The following is a 15,398-nucleotide window of genomic DNA, read 5'->3' on the forward strand; positions in this document are numbered from 1 at the left end:
GCGACAATTTCGATAAAAACGACACTTTTGACATTTTCGTCATTTTTCATGTTTCCACTATTGGTCTAATATATAGATTTAGGCACTGCCTAAAAGCGGAGCCTGCGTGGGTGCACTTTTTTTTAGCAATACTTGTAGCAAATTTAAGGATATAGGGGATGCATTTCCAAGTAAATCCTGGTGTCTTGGGTACATTACTAATTTCTGCCATGACCCCCACCCCCTGGGGTTTGACTCTCCCAAAAAGTAGATGGGGTGTAGATAATCATCTTTTAGGGTATAAACTTCACCCAACTACTATCCCTCAGGGGGTGTTTAATGGTTATTCTGATACTGCTATCCTTTAGGGGTATCAAGTTAATGAATTTTTGTATTCAATAACAACTGATATATTTCCCTCCACTCCCCAAGGAAGACTACCCAAGATTATGATGGATGAATGAATTGAATTGAGCACGAGAATGACAATAAATACTTTTATTAACAAATGGGTGCCTTTTTGAGAATGCTTGTTTTTATTATGATTGTACAAATGCACCATTATTTGACATGAAAAAGCCAAAGCTGTATGGGATTGCTTTTAGTAGGAAAGTGGTGTATACACGTAAGTAGGAAAAATGCATGATGTTAAAAAGGTGTTATTCTGAATTATTAAGAAATCATGGCTTTTAATTTGAAAGCATTTATTTAGGCTGGTGTCTTATCACATATAATTTGGTTGTGAAAAATTGTGCAAGCCATAATAGAAATAATATTGTATTGACACAGGAAATGAAAATGGTTCATTCAAAATTATTCATTTCTAAAGTTAGGCTTGTGTCCTATCCTTTATAATTTGGCTATGAAAAATTGTGCATGGCTATAAAAAATTGTGCACACCACAATATGAATATTGCAATGACATAAAAAAATAAAATGGTTCATTCAAAAAGTATTCATGTATAAAATTATGCTTGTGTCTTATCATTGATAATTTGGCAATGAAAAATCATGCACAACCTAATAAAATATTGTATTGTCATGAGAACCTATTGGTTATTTAGATGAAGAATAATAAAATATAACGGGTTAGGATATTTTTGAAATATATATTATACACCTATTTCAAACAAGCTATTGCATTGGAGGATCAATGTGTGGTAACACTGATTGTTCATTCAAAAGACACACAAAAAGAAACATGGGTAAGCTTTGATCTATGCTTATTTGTTGGCTCATTTTATATCTTTGAAGCACTGCAGTTTGTGACATTGGTATTGCAACCTCATTTGAAATAGGTGTATTATATAAAATAATAAATGTTAAAACATGTATTAATAAAGAGACAACAGTTTGTCTACCACGTAACAATTAATTTCCATATTTAGAGGAGGCACCAAAAGCACTCCCCTAAATATGGAAGACAAACCACCACTGCTGCCGCCTATAGCTGCATCACCTCTTTTTATCTTGTTGTTGTTCTTCTCTATAAAAAAAAAGGATTAAGGAAGTATCAAATTATATATTTTCCAAACGTTAGGGCTCACCTAAAATACACCAATAAACACCATCTAGGATCTATGTATCATACCGGCATAGGTTCATGGGTAACATATCAATTAATTAATGGGTCATGTAAATATGCGATTTTTTTTTTATGCTGTAATTGACACACAACAACCTTGCAAAACATCTTTGAGAACTGAGGGGAAAAAAGCATAAAATGTGTCAGATAAATAAGACTTGACTGGAATCATTTAGCCATATTTCTTTCATACAATCAAAGTGAATCGGGTTCATTTACACCAAAATCTTGATATACAGCTTACTTATTAAATAATTTATCAGTGTTTTTTTTACACTTACCTCATTAAGTGGGAAAAAGGAATTAAAACCTACCTGGTCCCCCTAAGAAAAAAGCTCTTATGTTGTATGCAAAGTAAAGAAGGATTTTAAAAATACAAACTTACTTTGTGTTAGAATATCTTTCTCCATGTTTATATCAGCAATGAGTCAAATGTAAAACAGTTTAGAATCTAACCTTCAGTGTGTCTACAATTAGTGTATGTAGCATCTACACATTCATCTGGTATCTTTTAATTATATAGTCTGCTATGGCAGAGTCTGCTAACAGGACTTTATGCTTGTACTCCTGGATTTCAAAATAGTACACCTGTCATTTAAAGTATCTTTCATTGAAAATTGTTGTGCAAAATTGATATTTTAACTATAAAAGGGGTAACATCAAAACTTTGAAACTTTTAGAAATACGACAGATCACCACCTACAATATGTATGTATGTATACGAGATTTAACAAAAACACAACTATAATATTTATGAAACATCTGAGGTAACAAAAACACAACTATCATAATTATGCATTATTTTATGCAACAAAAACTATAATAATTATGCATTATATTTTGGGTGCCAAAACTAAACCCAACTATGATATTTATGCAATATTTGAGGTGACAAGAAATAAGACAACTATTATATTTTGAAATATTTGAGTTGGCAAAAACAAACACGTCTATAATATTTCTCTTTCGGATAGGCCTTTTGATTACTGTACACGAAGTTTACAAACAATTATAATGCAGAACGAGAATTTCACTCAACAGGATTGGGCTTAACAGTTTCAGCTTATTATGCATTTTACACAACCAAGCTAAGTATGCCACATCTGGCACATTTAGCTTGATAAATAAACTAAATGACAAATAAACTATTTCTGCATTACTGATTCTAGTTTGCTTTATTTGAGGTATTTGCTCTTACTCTCAATAGAAAATGAAAGCCTTAGTCTAAGAAGAAGAAACAAAACAAATGAGAATATCGATACAATTACAAAAGAATATCGATACAATATAGACATTATTTTACTCAAAGAAAATTCACCAACAAAAGCGGTAGCAGTGGAGGGCTGCCTCTGTTGTTTTCTCCTGAGTCTAGACGCCCTCTGTCGCTCACGAGCCCTTTCTCTTTGCCTTTGAGCAAACAAGCTGTCTTCCGCCATCATTGCACGCAGGGCGTTGAGTGTTTCTAAGTTTCTCTGCCTCTTACGAGCTCTCTGCTCTTCATCTTGTTCGTACTCCGAGTCCTTTTGCCCTTTCCGGACTCTTTGCTTACCACTTAACCTGTATTCGGAGCTCCTCTGTCTTTTTCGCACTCTTTCCTCCTCGGTGAGTACAAGGTCACGCGCTCTCTTCCGAGCTCTTTGTTCTTCTGTCAACACTCGTGGCCTGCGTGACCTTTCCCCCTCATTATTTCGCTCCTCCCCTCTTCTTGGTTCTTCTTCAACTATTATAGATCGAAACGAGATTACATGATATGAAAATTAGCCCAATGGTATAAAATATACCTAAAAAGTAAACACAAGCGCGCGCAAGACTACCGCCATCTTGTTTTTGGGCGCGAGTTTTAACAAAACCATTGTACACACACGTTCTTCTCTGTACAATAGAAGTATTTTATTCTTAAAAATAACATGCTAGTATCGTCTGATAATAAATCCGTGAAAAACCTTTCTAACATATACTTAAAAAGGCACTCAGTTCAAAACCGTTTGTTTTTTTTAACATAATACCTACTGGATGTAAACATAAAACTATAATAGTTGTGCACTTACCTCTTTTATCACCACGTGAAAGGTCGTCCATGGTCACAGTGGAAATAAAAAAACTTCTCAATATTCAATTTCTTGTTTCGCTTTGCGGGTTTGCGTTGTTCATAAAAGAACTTTAAAGCATAAGTACGGAAGTTTGGGGGTGGTGGTAAAAAATGTTATTTCCAGTTAGACTGGTTATAAACCGGTTATGTCCAGTTTTGGTGAGTTAACATTCTCATGACGTCATCGTGATTGACGTGTCACTTGACGATGACTCCTTTCTAGTTGGGTGAGTGGGGCCTGGGAGTTGCACGATTTACTGGATTGTGACACACAGGGTACCCGAGCGATGACCACAAAAACCAAGTCGCATAGTTATACCATATTTCTATACCTATGGGGCTCCGCTATAATACACTACCTAAAGGTGTAATTAAGAATTTTCTCGATACTACAGAAAGCATCTTCAATCATTACTTTCTCATGTGTGGTTTCCAGCCAACTACCTTACCTAAAGGGTACTAAATAATATCCAGATTTGTTTGGCTTTACCTAGCTAGACCAATACTTTTCATTCCAGATAAACTTAGTTTAAATGTGGTTTTGCTAGAGATCACTGTGAAAGATGGTAATGAGCCATTTTTGGCAGGTCAGCATTTTAAACAGTGCTAGCTTGCAATCCAGGAGGGGGGTTCTACAGGGTAAAAGTGTCAGGGGTGCTCGTCGGGAAATAGAAAAATACCCCTAAAAAGTACCTGCATGCAGAAAATTGCTATCCTCACGATACCCGATAAGCCCTAAAAATACAATTTCTAGTTATTAAAAAAGCCTCTTATGAAATACTTGAGGCCCGATTTTACTCGAAACGTCAGAGCAACCACTCTGTTTCACAAAGGCGTTCAACATACCTTTTGAACCTTGTGTTCACTTATACCTGGTCTACACCACGCTTAGGCAGACCATCTAGTTTTTCTACAGCTTGCCTGTAGTCTTTCTAGTTATACCATTTAACCTGGATATAGAGTGGTTTACAAAAACCCGTGAAATAATATTTAGTTTATTTTGTACTAATACATTGTAATGTCTTTGTTCTCTTTTGTTCTGGCTTAACTATTACACTATAACAATTTACACTTTGCTTCACAGGATTTTGAAAACCACTCTAAAAACTACTTGGCGGAACACCAGAAACTTGACAAACGATTCCAATACATAGCATAATATATCACGTCCTATTAATGTTCTGCGTTATGAGCATATCTTTTATTGAATACAGAACAATACAAAAAACTTTATTTTACGAGGGTATACATAGTAATTATAAATATAGTTTTCTAACCTATTGGCCCCTCTACTCTACCATTTTATTCAAAGATATACTTACAGTCGACGGAAGAGACTATTACAAAAAAAATATCAAACACTAAGAAAACTAACACGGGACAACCTGGGTATAAATACTAGTTTGATATATACATGGCATAATTTAATATCTTTCGTGTGCAGCTCCTACTGGTCTAAGTAGACCCTAAAGCAAAGTAACAATGCATTCATCTTTTATGCTGTATGAGCATTCAATTGAGGTCTATGCTGCCGATTTTTCACGATAGTACAGAAGGCATCTATCACAATCTACTAATAGTAATGAAAGAAACTAGCTGAATTTACACTAGCTCGCCTCATTTTCCTATTGCTCTCCATAATATAACAGGAAAACAACAGCTATTCCGTAAAAACGCTATCGCTAACGATTATATAAAGAAGATGTTTTAGGGATATAATGAGAAAGAATTATTTTTATAGTCCACCCTTCTGTTACCTTTTACAATCACGATTCAAAGGCAAATAATATGATGAATATTTGAAATAACAATCTGAAAATGTTTAAACTTTATTCACAACATTTAATCCCAAAAAAATATTGCAATAGGTTTTCTAAATCAGCCGATGAAAATAGCTGTTTTCTCATGCTTTTTGTTTAATTGTGTTAGGACATATAAATGTAGACATTAAATATGAAGTCATTTAGCGTTCACGTCTCTCAGTTTGATACTGGTTTGTCAGTTTATGGATGGTGCACACGGTAAGTGTGGTCTTACGGCATTATTGCGTCGTCTGTACCATCTCTTTAAAGCAAGGATTCCAAGAAGTCTAAAAAGTTCTCGTCTGAAGTGCCCATTACGCGCCGTGTAGACAATAGGATGCAGACACGAAGACATGTGCACTACATTCAAAGCAAAGATGTAGGCCGGACGTGGAATGATTGTTGAACTATTGCCAAGCTTCATGGCCCCACAAACTCCTATAGGAAGAAAACATAGAGTGGAAACACCAATGATAAGTAGAATGGTAAAAGTCACCTTACGATCCTGTAAAGTATCCGGATTCGATCCACTCCTAAGAGCTTTCCAAATGCGCAAGTACAAGAAACGGGGGGGGAGAATGGGGGGTTTCATAGAAACTTGTGGGAGGCGCGGATCGCCCCTCCGGGCCTCCCAACCCCATCTTAGGTTTGGGAGGCGCGAATCTCCCCTCCGAGCCCCCCAGCCCCGTCTCCCTCCTTCTACATATCAAGCGTATAATTTTTCACGTACATGAATAATTGGGGCAATTGTGCATGTAGGCAGGGGCCGTTTCACGTACATGAATAATTGGGGCAATTGTGCATGTAGGCATTCAGGAACGCAACGCCTTTGGACACGAGCGCGATCTTCCCGGTGAGGGGATCCAGCTTCGCGGTCAGAATCTTGCTTTCAGCGCGGTTGATCGTTTACACGATGGACTCGGCCGTGTGGTGCCCGGCTGGCAGAGTAGCGATGGGCGGGAGGGAGGCTATAGTCGTTATCTGATGCTCCCGCTCGAGATTATACCAGCTGTTAAACAGCGAGCACTGCTGGAGAGCAACGAAGCGTGGGCGCCTTATCGGCTGCTCGAAGAAGAGCGTCAGTTCGCCTCCGGTGAACACAGCATGTAGGACCACTATTGTGTTGAACATAGCCGCCTTCGTGTTTAATAGGGCTGAGCATGGATTGGGAAGGCTGGCGGATGCTGAACGAGGAGGCGATTCCCCGAAGGGAGGAGGAGGAGACGAAGAAGGCGGCAGTTGCGGCGGGAGACTCTATAGCCGAACATATCGAACACGCTATAGCCGAACAAGTCAAACGCGCAAAAACCGGTTTCCCTAGGTCTCTGCACTGTTAGTTTCAGATAGTAGTTTTAACTCCAAAAAGGGAGTAAAAAACCGAGGTACAAAATGACTCCCTTTTTGGAGTAATTTTTTACTCCCTTTTTTCTACTCTCTCAAGGGAGTAGATTTTACCCCTGTAGGGGAGTAACTAAAGGGAGTGATTTACTAAGTTGCTTTCTATTACTCCATTAAAGGAGTACAATTTACCCTCAAAATGGAGTTATTTTTTACTCCTTTTTTTCCTAATCTCTCAGGGGAGTAAATTTTACCCACTTTAGGGGGTAGCTAAGTGGAGTAATTTACTAGATTGCTTGTAGTTACTCCATTAAAAGAGTACAATTCACCCTCAAAATGGGAGTCAATTTTTACTCCCTATTTTATTTCCCCCTACTAATTGGGTAACTAAAGGGATGATTTCAACCCCCCCCTGTTTTTACCAAATGGCCGTTTAAACTCCACCTACTTCAGGGGTTAATACTGGAGAAATTAGAGTAATTTAGAAACACCAAGGAAAAGACGTTATTATGAATTTGACAAATCATTTAATTAAACAATTCAGTTTAAAAAATAACAAAAATATAAGTTGAAAAAATGTTTGAAAAATAATAGTCATTTGACATAAGGTACCAGGACAAAATTACTAACAAGTGTTCCAACATAACAAAGCTGAAACAAACATACACAATATTATTTTTCTATAACAACTTTAACAGCTTTTGAACATTACCCTTTTTGGCGTCATTACGGTTTTCCAAAAGAACTGCCACCTCCTCCATCTTTGTATATTCAGATAAGTAGCTAGAAGCCTAATGCCTCTATATGCACCATTTAAATTTGAACCTGGTAGGCTAGCTTGAAAAGATAACTAGATTCTTCATATGCAGGGTTTACTGTGATCAGAATATACGGACAAAAAATAACTACAGTAACATTAGATATTCAAAAAAAATATCTGGACAAATTTTAGGTTCAAGACTGATTACTAGGTTTTTACTAAGCTAAGTTATTCAATTTTGTGCTTCAAGTAACAGTTTATAAAGCATAGGCGCTTAGATGTAAGTACAGTGATTAGTGAATAACTTAAGTTTACGAAGATTTTATTCGTTTCTTGCGATTTACGCATTGATACATTCCTTATACCCCAAACTTCTTTCTTTTCTGGCTTTGCAACTCGAGCACATTTTACTATCTCTATCATAATGTCCTGCGAAGATAATAAGAGAAACAAATAAGAAGGTAGTATTGCTTTGGAAGATAACAAAGAATCACAAAACATATCAGTCTAGTTCGAGAAATCCGCTCACGAACGATGATTTGATGCTGAAGTTGGTCGCACAAATCACATTTACTATTGTACCTATCACATTATAAAGCCCATTACACACTAACCTTTTACTTCAATCCATTTTCTGCCATCAAATCCTTAAAAAAGGTGAATTACGCGTAGAAAAGACGGGAATAAACGGCTATCCGTTTGGAGGCTGTGATAATGGCTTTCGTTCGACCGTTATGATTTTGCGCCTTGGGCCCAAGCCCCTATCGGCCACTAAAGCGAGGGACGCCCGGTACATTTTGCTTTTACGGGCCCTGGTGAGCCGTCTTTTATCTGCAAAGCGGGACTTCTTTTTTTTATAATCTCAAGTAGCAATTCTATTAGAAACAATATATATGATTTTATAATGCTCAAATCGGATCTAAGAATTTTATACAATTATCACCCTACCTATCGTTCTTTTCAATGCAGTACTAATTATTCTAAGCGAATTCTGGAAGTACACCACATAAAGCTCATGTTCGAGTCCAATGCCTGTCTTTGATTACATTTCCTATTGTTGTAGTATAGCTGACAATATATGCAAGTATGGTGAGGCCTGTTCTTGTATTGAAAATGTTCTTTTAGGATTTCCTAAGAGTTCCTAAATTGTAGAATGCTTCAAATCTTCTTCCTAAGATTTTCTTATCCAAATTATTCCGATTTTCTGGTCTACTGCTTATACTAGGAAATCCTAGGAATTTTTAGGAAGTTTAATCATATTTTGTTGTTTTGATCGAACTTAGGAAATCTTAGGAAACTCCTAGGCACAGGGTAGAGTTTTTTGTCTCAACAATAAATACGATAAATTATTATTTTTATCTGTTGTCTTATATAATAAAGACTATCGTTTTCCTTCTTAAATTCAGCTAATTCAGAGTAAAAAAACAACTCGCTTTATTTTATATATTTGGTGTGGTTTGTTACTGCTCTAAAAAGATACAGCTGGAGTAAAAACTACTCTTTCAACACGAGATGGCTGGAGTAGTTTTTACTCTTCAAAACCTACCCCCTCAAAGGAGTACTTTTTTACTCCATTTCTTGACCATCTGGAGTAAAAATAACTCTTTTCACTTCAGATAGTTGGAGTAGCTTTTACTCTGCTAAAATTACCCCCCAGAAAAGAGTACTTTTTACTCCATTATTTGACCAACAAGAGTGAAAATCACTCTTTTTCTAAGAAACATTCGATACTAATTCTTAGCAGAGTAAAACTTACTCCGTTAAGGGAGTAAACAAAAAAAATACTCCTCAGTGGAGTAGTTTTTACTCCAATAAAGGAGTTCAAATTACTCCTTTAAAAGTACTCCATCGCAAAGAGTAGTTTTTACTCTCTGAGTGGAGTAAAAATAACTCCATGAAACTAACAGTGTGACCCTCGCGCAAAAACTGCTCTACGCCGTTCCCGCGACCCCCGTGGAGAGCACGGCCTCAGACATCACCACATTACTTACGCAGCTGGAGATACACGTGGCTGAGGACGAATCATTCACGACTAGGGTCCGAGACATATTCAAAGAGACAATAGTCACGCACAAGTCCGCCAAGGAGTCTCGCCGGTGGCTATCGGAGCCTTCCTATGGGTACTGGCCACAGCAACTCAACTTTGCGGTCTGGTGGGCAACCGCCGGATGTGGGGTGTCCCTAGTCGACCCCGCTTTCGCCACGCTCCCCTCTGTCATCAGGGGATTTCTAAAGTTTCACGTCTACTTTACCACCCGGAGGATACTCTACGAGCTCGGCGCCCCCCTGCCTGGCGACAGCCCGTTCACGCAAAAAGGTAACCCCTACAAGAAGGCCGCTTTCGAGCGTATAGAGTTCGGTTTGCCGCGTAAGCCGGACTTCCAATGGAAAGGCGGGCGGAACCACGGGCTAGGCGATGTGTTTGTGTTCTACCCGGGGAGGGGTATCGCAACGTGCACGTGATCCGTGGCTACGACACGGCGGCGGACGAGTACTCGAGCCACCTCAATCTGTTTATCGACGAAGGTGGGACGTACAATAGTGGGAAGCAGGTGGGTTACATACGCAACGACGACTACGGGGGCGTGCAATATAGCTGGTTTGCGCCTCCCAAAGGTGAGGGGCTGACAAAAGCAGGGCTAGGAAGACTCGATCGCTTGGTCGAGGCGTTCGTCTACACAGTGCTTGGCGCGCAGGTAAACGTCCGTTCCTCTATCGCGGGGGCCGGTGGGCCGGCCATGGAGGCGCAGGCGGAGTTCACGAAGCTGCTTGAAGACGCGATCATAGAAAACGACATCGCTCAAAGCGTGCAAAGGTACCAGTTGGCCGTGCAAAAGGCCAAGGTAAGACTGAGTCTTGCGGTCGCACCAGGAGTGTGGCTGATGCCGAGCGATCTGGTGATAAACACGCAAAGCGTCGTGGGCTACAACAATAAGCTGCAGAAAGCCACGGACTCCATGACGCTCGGCGCAAACGCGATCAACACCGAGACAAAGCCAGTCGGTGCTTATAACATGGCCGGTGGGCATCCTAGGGTGCAGCACGTGGATGACCCTGGGATCGACCGCGTGCCGTCCAGGCGGCAAAGCAAGGATTCCGCCCCTGCGAAAGTGCACGCAGAGGGCGCGGCCCCTGCCCCCTCTCCACGTACGCACGCTGCGCATAGCATGACTGCCGCTGGATCGGGCGAAAAAAGTGACCACACCGCCCTCAAGGGGGGTTGTCGGCACTCGCGGTGGCCGCGGCGTATTTCTTGTTCCGATGACTGCTTTGCCTTCGACGGACCAAACGGACCAAGACACGGCTACGGCTAGAACGAGCAGCCACGCATTTTCGCCAAGGAATTTCACCGTTTCTCCTGCAGCCTTAAACACGAAGTTCGCGATGCTGCCTACTAGCCCGGGGAGAGACTCGCCTAGCTTTTTCCCGATGGCCTTAAGCCCGTTACCTACCCCTCTGGCCACAGAGGAGAGCGACCTGCCGAGCGACGTCACAATGGCCGCGATAGTCGTCGCTACGGCCCACCCGATAGCGGTGACGGTAAAGCCGTACTTTTTGAAGATGGCTTTGATGCGCTCTCTTAGCGGCTTTTGGTTCTCGAGCTCTCAGTTTTCGCGTTCTAGTTCGTCAATCTCGGATAGTCTCTCCTCGTTGCGCTCACGGGCCTCTTGGCGGCGACTCTCTGACGTGTTAGGGTCGTCGATGGTCTCCTTGTCTGTGGCTACCACCCCTTGCAGCTCTTGGACTCGTTCTGTGTTCTCCTGTATGACCGCGTCTATCTCTGCCACGGACCCCATCGCCATCTTGAAGCCTTTCAGCTTTGCAACGTCCTGTCGAACGCCCCCGTTCTCATTGAACAGCTGTCTTGGTTTAGTCCAACCTCCTTTGCCGAGGTTGCGAAGCTGTATTAGCGTATTTTCCCTCCGGTCTGACTGGAACCGTATCAGATTCTCGTTAAGGTCTGGGTATTCCTCCCTAAGGGACTGGAGACCGAGTCTTGTCGCTGCATCCCCTATGGTGAACGAGGTTTCAGCGCTTGCCGTTCCTGCAATTTGTGTTGCGCTTCGCGAAGCCATGCTATGCGCAGCATGCATACGCGATGACGTGCTCGTCATTGGGATCGACTCCCCATCGTCGGGGTCAAACGGGATGAGGGGCGTCGTCTCGTCGTCCCCCGCCCCGCGATCGGCGGACGCACACGGCAAGGTATCGTCAATGCCAACGTCAACGTCACCCATGATGCGTGCGCATAACTCGTGCTATGCTATGTTAGACATGTCTAACAGTCCGCACCATAGCCACGCGGCTTCGTACATTATGTGTATATAGTACATGTGCGCGCACACGTATACGATGTCAGTCAGCGAAAACTTGACCCCCAACGAACACCAAGAACTTCTCTGGGGTTGAAAGCCGAGAGAACTGTTCACCGGGTCACTCTCAACCCGTCGACGGCCTCCCCAGGCGAGACGCTATATGTGGCGGTCCCAAAGCTATCGGAAGGCGGCACACTCGTTCCTGGCTCCTTGAGGGTCGGTCTCGATCTCTCCGTCTCAGGCCATGCGAATAATACCGTCGTGAACAACGTCGGCCGAAATCTCGTGAGCCGCCTGAAAATCACGTTTGCAGGAGAAACGCTCTAGGACACCAACCGCTACGACGTCTTCAAGACGTATGAGGAGCTTTACCTGTCCAAGGTCGAGAGAGAGGACCGCCTGGAGCAGGGCGTACAGTCAGAAAACATGCGCAAGCTTCGCTCCAAGGCCGGCGATAAAGCGATCAGTAACGCCAAGGAGAACAATCTAAACGCCGCCCACGGAGCGAGGTACACCATCTCGCTAGACCATTCTCTGCTGACGGACCACGGCGTGCTGTACCCAAGGGCGCTCTCCGAGGCGCTGCTCTTCGAGATCACGTTCGCAGCGGTTGATCAGGTAGTAGTCGGAAGCCATGCCACCAAATTATCCTATGGCATCAAAAATCTAGAGCTGGAGTACGAAAGCCTGAGGGACGACAACCTCGCCCGGTCTGCAGCCGCCGCCTACCAAAACGGCACAACGTCCTTCTACGAGCAAGTGAACCTTCACAAGACCTTCGTGATTAGCAAAGGGACGGACAGCATAATCAACGAGAGTGTCAACCTGCCGCGAAGGTCTATAAGTGGTCTGTTGCTCCTCTTTGTGGAGCCATACACGGCAGGGGCTCGCGACTCTGAGAAGTTCGTGTACCCCGACATCAAGAGCGTTCGCTTTACGATCGACGGCATGCCAAACAAGGTCTTCAGCCAGGGCCTGCGCCCCACGGATTTCTGGAGGGAGGCAAAAAGGCGGTTCGTCCGCCCCTCCCCGGGGGGAGAGGGGCACAGCGGTGCGCCCGCCGCCCCGGCAATCGGCCCCGAGTTGTTCTATTGCTCTGTGGATCGACCTTCGAACGACGGACGACAGTGCTATCCATGGGGGTGGTCTTCGATTGGTCAATACCCGCGACGGTGTGCACCACGAGATAAAACGCACGGCGAGCGGCACGGGTACCGTAAACTGTCACGTGTTTGTGGTAGCCGACGCCCAGATGAACCTTATGAACGGACAGCTAGAGGCCATACAATACTGAGCACATACGCCGGAGCGGTATGGACCCAAAAAACATCCCATTTAACGCTCTCATCGTGGGCCCGACGTCATGCGGGAAGACCCAATTCGTAGTGGACCGGCTGCGCGGCCCTTTCCGGAGCAAGTTTGACTACGTCGTACTCGTGTGCCCTACCTTTGTCTACAACAAAACATACGACGGCTTCGGCGAGGACGACAATCGTCTGTTTGTCATCGCACCTGAGGCGGGTCAGGTCGACATACTGCTGAGGTTTGTCTCCGCTCTCTTCGAAGGCACTAATACGCTAATCATACTCGACGACTGTGCGGCCTCGTAAGACGTAAAGGGGCGCTCTGACCAGCTCGTCAACTTGGCGTTCAGCGCGCGCCACGTGGGTATTAGCGTGTGGGTGATCACGCAGCAGCTCACCAGCATCACGAAGCCGTTCCGCGAGAACATCGCGGCCCTGGTGGTCTTCTATACCCCAAGCAAGGCGGACATGAAAGCTATCCTGCATGACTACTGCGCGGAGCTCTCAGAAGAGAAGATGAAAGAGTACATGAAGGCCCTCAAGACGAAAAAGTTCTCGAAGTTAGAGTTTTGCTTGCGTCACCCTTATACCATCCCCCTAGTTGAACGGTAACCACCGCCCTAGGGCATAACGTATACGTACGTATATGCACCTCAGCCACGGCATGATGAGCGACGAATACTTTGAGAGTCTTCTTGAGGGGGTCGCCGCAGGCCTCCCGGCCGTCGAGTCGTTGGACTGCTCGACGCATCCTGCCGGAACGGCAACCGGAGGTGAGCAAACTGAGATAGCAGACGCGAGGGAGAAACTCGCGATTCTCGTAGCCTCGGGGAAGTCGAGAGAAATGGTAGGCAAGGCCCTGACTCACGACGACGTCAAACGCATGAGCGCCGAGGAGGTGAGGAAGTACGAGAGGCGATACGAGACCGCTCTAGCCAGCTGGACTACAGACGCCCTGGCAGACAGCTTTCTGAAGCTTACGACCAAGCTAGTAGGCATGGCGCTGCCGATAGACAGTGTGGTCGATCTTCACAGAGACCTAGTGTCCGACTACATCATCAACAACGAGCTCCGCACATTGTGCGGAAGCCTGTCTCTACGCTGCGGTCGTTTGATGGCTTTAGCCGCCGGGGCGTTACACATAGTACGTCATGTGAACACCGCCGGAACGGCAAGCGCTGACACGCGGTGTCAACAAGAGGTAGCAGCCGAAACTCACCTGTGGTTTGCCTGCCGGAACGGCACACGGACAGTGGCGAGTCTGTCATCCCAGAGTAGACGTTCATTTGAAAGCTCGCCACTTTTTCTACCACTCGGTACCAAGTAGTTGACGCCGCATGTGTGTTGACACACACACAAATGGAGGAACCTCAAGGAAGTACTAGTGCCCAGCCTGCCGGAACGTCAGCGGAACCTGACAAACAAGCTGCTCAAGAACCTGCACGTACGCCTTCGGCGCTGGCGGAGAGAATCACGAGCCCCGAACCACCCGCGACCCGACCTAAACACCCTGGGCGAGTTGAAGCTGGAAGGCGCTTGGCAAAGTGGAACCGAATTAATAGAGCGAAGAAAGAGACACTTTGTGTCGCGCAGTCGCCAGTGGCCCCGGGGCAGAGCGAGCCGCAGGGACGCGAGGGCTTGCGCGCCGACGATGCCGCCGCCGGAACGGCAAGCGCTGGCATCGCACACACACCAGTCCCGGAAAGCAACTCTGCCTGGTCGGCTAGCTTTGTTATCGGGGTCGCTGGTCTTCTAGTGTCACTGATCGGCCTCTACACACGTAGGCGGGAGCTAGCTGCAGCGTTCACTCGCACACCAGCTGTTAACCAGCGAGCTACCGATCCGCACGTAGCGGCCGACAACGTGACTCTTCCCGCAAGGCCGCCGCTGGCGGCCGCACAGCAGACCAAGGAGCGCGTTCCGGCGACAGCGCTTCGCGCTCCCGGATCTCGGGTGTTATCCATGGAGTAAGCAGACATTTAGACACGAGGGCCCCACCCATATCCGCACGTCCGTGCATCGCAATGTCGACGACGCAGCAGAGCAAGATTACAAAGACCATCACAGACGCCGCAGTCATAACCGGCCTTGTCGCCGGTATCGGCTGGGTTGGGCGCAAGGTCTTGCGCGAGGACTTCACCAAAGACCCCTCCTCGAACGCCATGAGCTTCGCAAAAATGACTGCCGCCGTTGCAGGTGCTATCGCTTTGAAGGGTTACCTTGAG

General features: G+C 44.7%; 1 protein-coding gene and 1 long non-coding RNA gene across 3 annotated transcripts; both read right to left on the reverse strand.

Moving 5' to 3' along the window:
• Window positions 1-462: 462 nt before the first annotated feature.
• Window positions 463-3,738, reverse strand: LOC116606651 (trichohyalin-like). Of its 2 annotated transcripts, none has more exons than XM_048733011.1 (3): window positions 3,613-3,738; window positions 2,883-3,284; window positions 463-1,465 (listed from the first exon to the last, which is right to left on the reverse strand). In XM_048733011.1, the coding sequence occupies exons 1-3, from the start codon at window positions 3,641-3,643 to the stop codon at window positions 1,314-1,316; spliced, it is 585 nt and encodes a 194-aa protein (XP_048588968.1). In that variant the 5' UTR covers window positions 3,644-3,738; the 3' UTR covers window positions 463-1,313. The 2 variants fall into 2 exon arrangements, with proteins under 2 accessions (XP_048588968.1, XP_048588969.1); XM_048733012.1 differs by lacking the exon at window positions 463-1,465 and adding an exon at window positions 2,079-2,131.
• A 3,736-nt stretch (window positions 3,739-7,474) lies between these two features.
• On the reverse strand, window positions 7,475-8,441 carry LOC125572246. The gene is made up of 2 exons (XR_007313695.1): window positions 8,168-8,441; window positions 7,475-7,982 (listed from the first exon to the last, which is right to left on the reverse strand). It is a non-coding gene; the product is annotated as an uncharacterized LOC125572246 (long non-coding RNA).
• Between the last annotated feature and the right edge of the window lie 6,957 nt (window positions 8,442-15,398).

Source organism: Nematostella vectensis, chromosome 9, assembly GCF_932526225.1.
Source record: "Nematostella vectensis chromosome 9, jaNemVect1.1, whole genome shotgun sequence".
Classification (NCBI taxonomy): Eukaryota; Metazoa; Cnidaria; class Anthozoa; order Actiniaria; family Edwardsiidae; genus Nematostella; species Nematostella vectensis.

Excerpts from the sequence above, each read along its gene's own strand:
- LOC116606651 (XM_048733011.1), bottom strand. The coding sequence starts at position 3,643 with ATGGACGACCTTTCACGTGGTGATAAAAGAG. Across the intron at positions 3,285-3,612 it reads TTCACGTGGTGATAAAAGAG|TTGAAGAAGAACCAAGAAGA; the intron begins GTAAGTGCACAA and ends GATCTATAATAG. Across the intron at positions 1,466-2,882 it reads CACTGCTACCGCTTTTGTTG|AGAAGAACAACAACAAGATA; the intron begins GTGAATTTTCTT and ends TTTTTTTTATAG.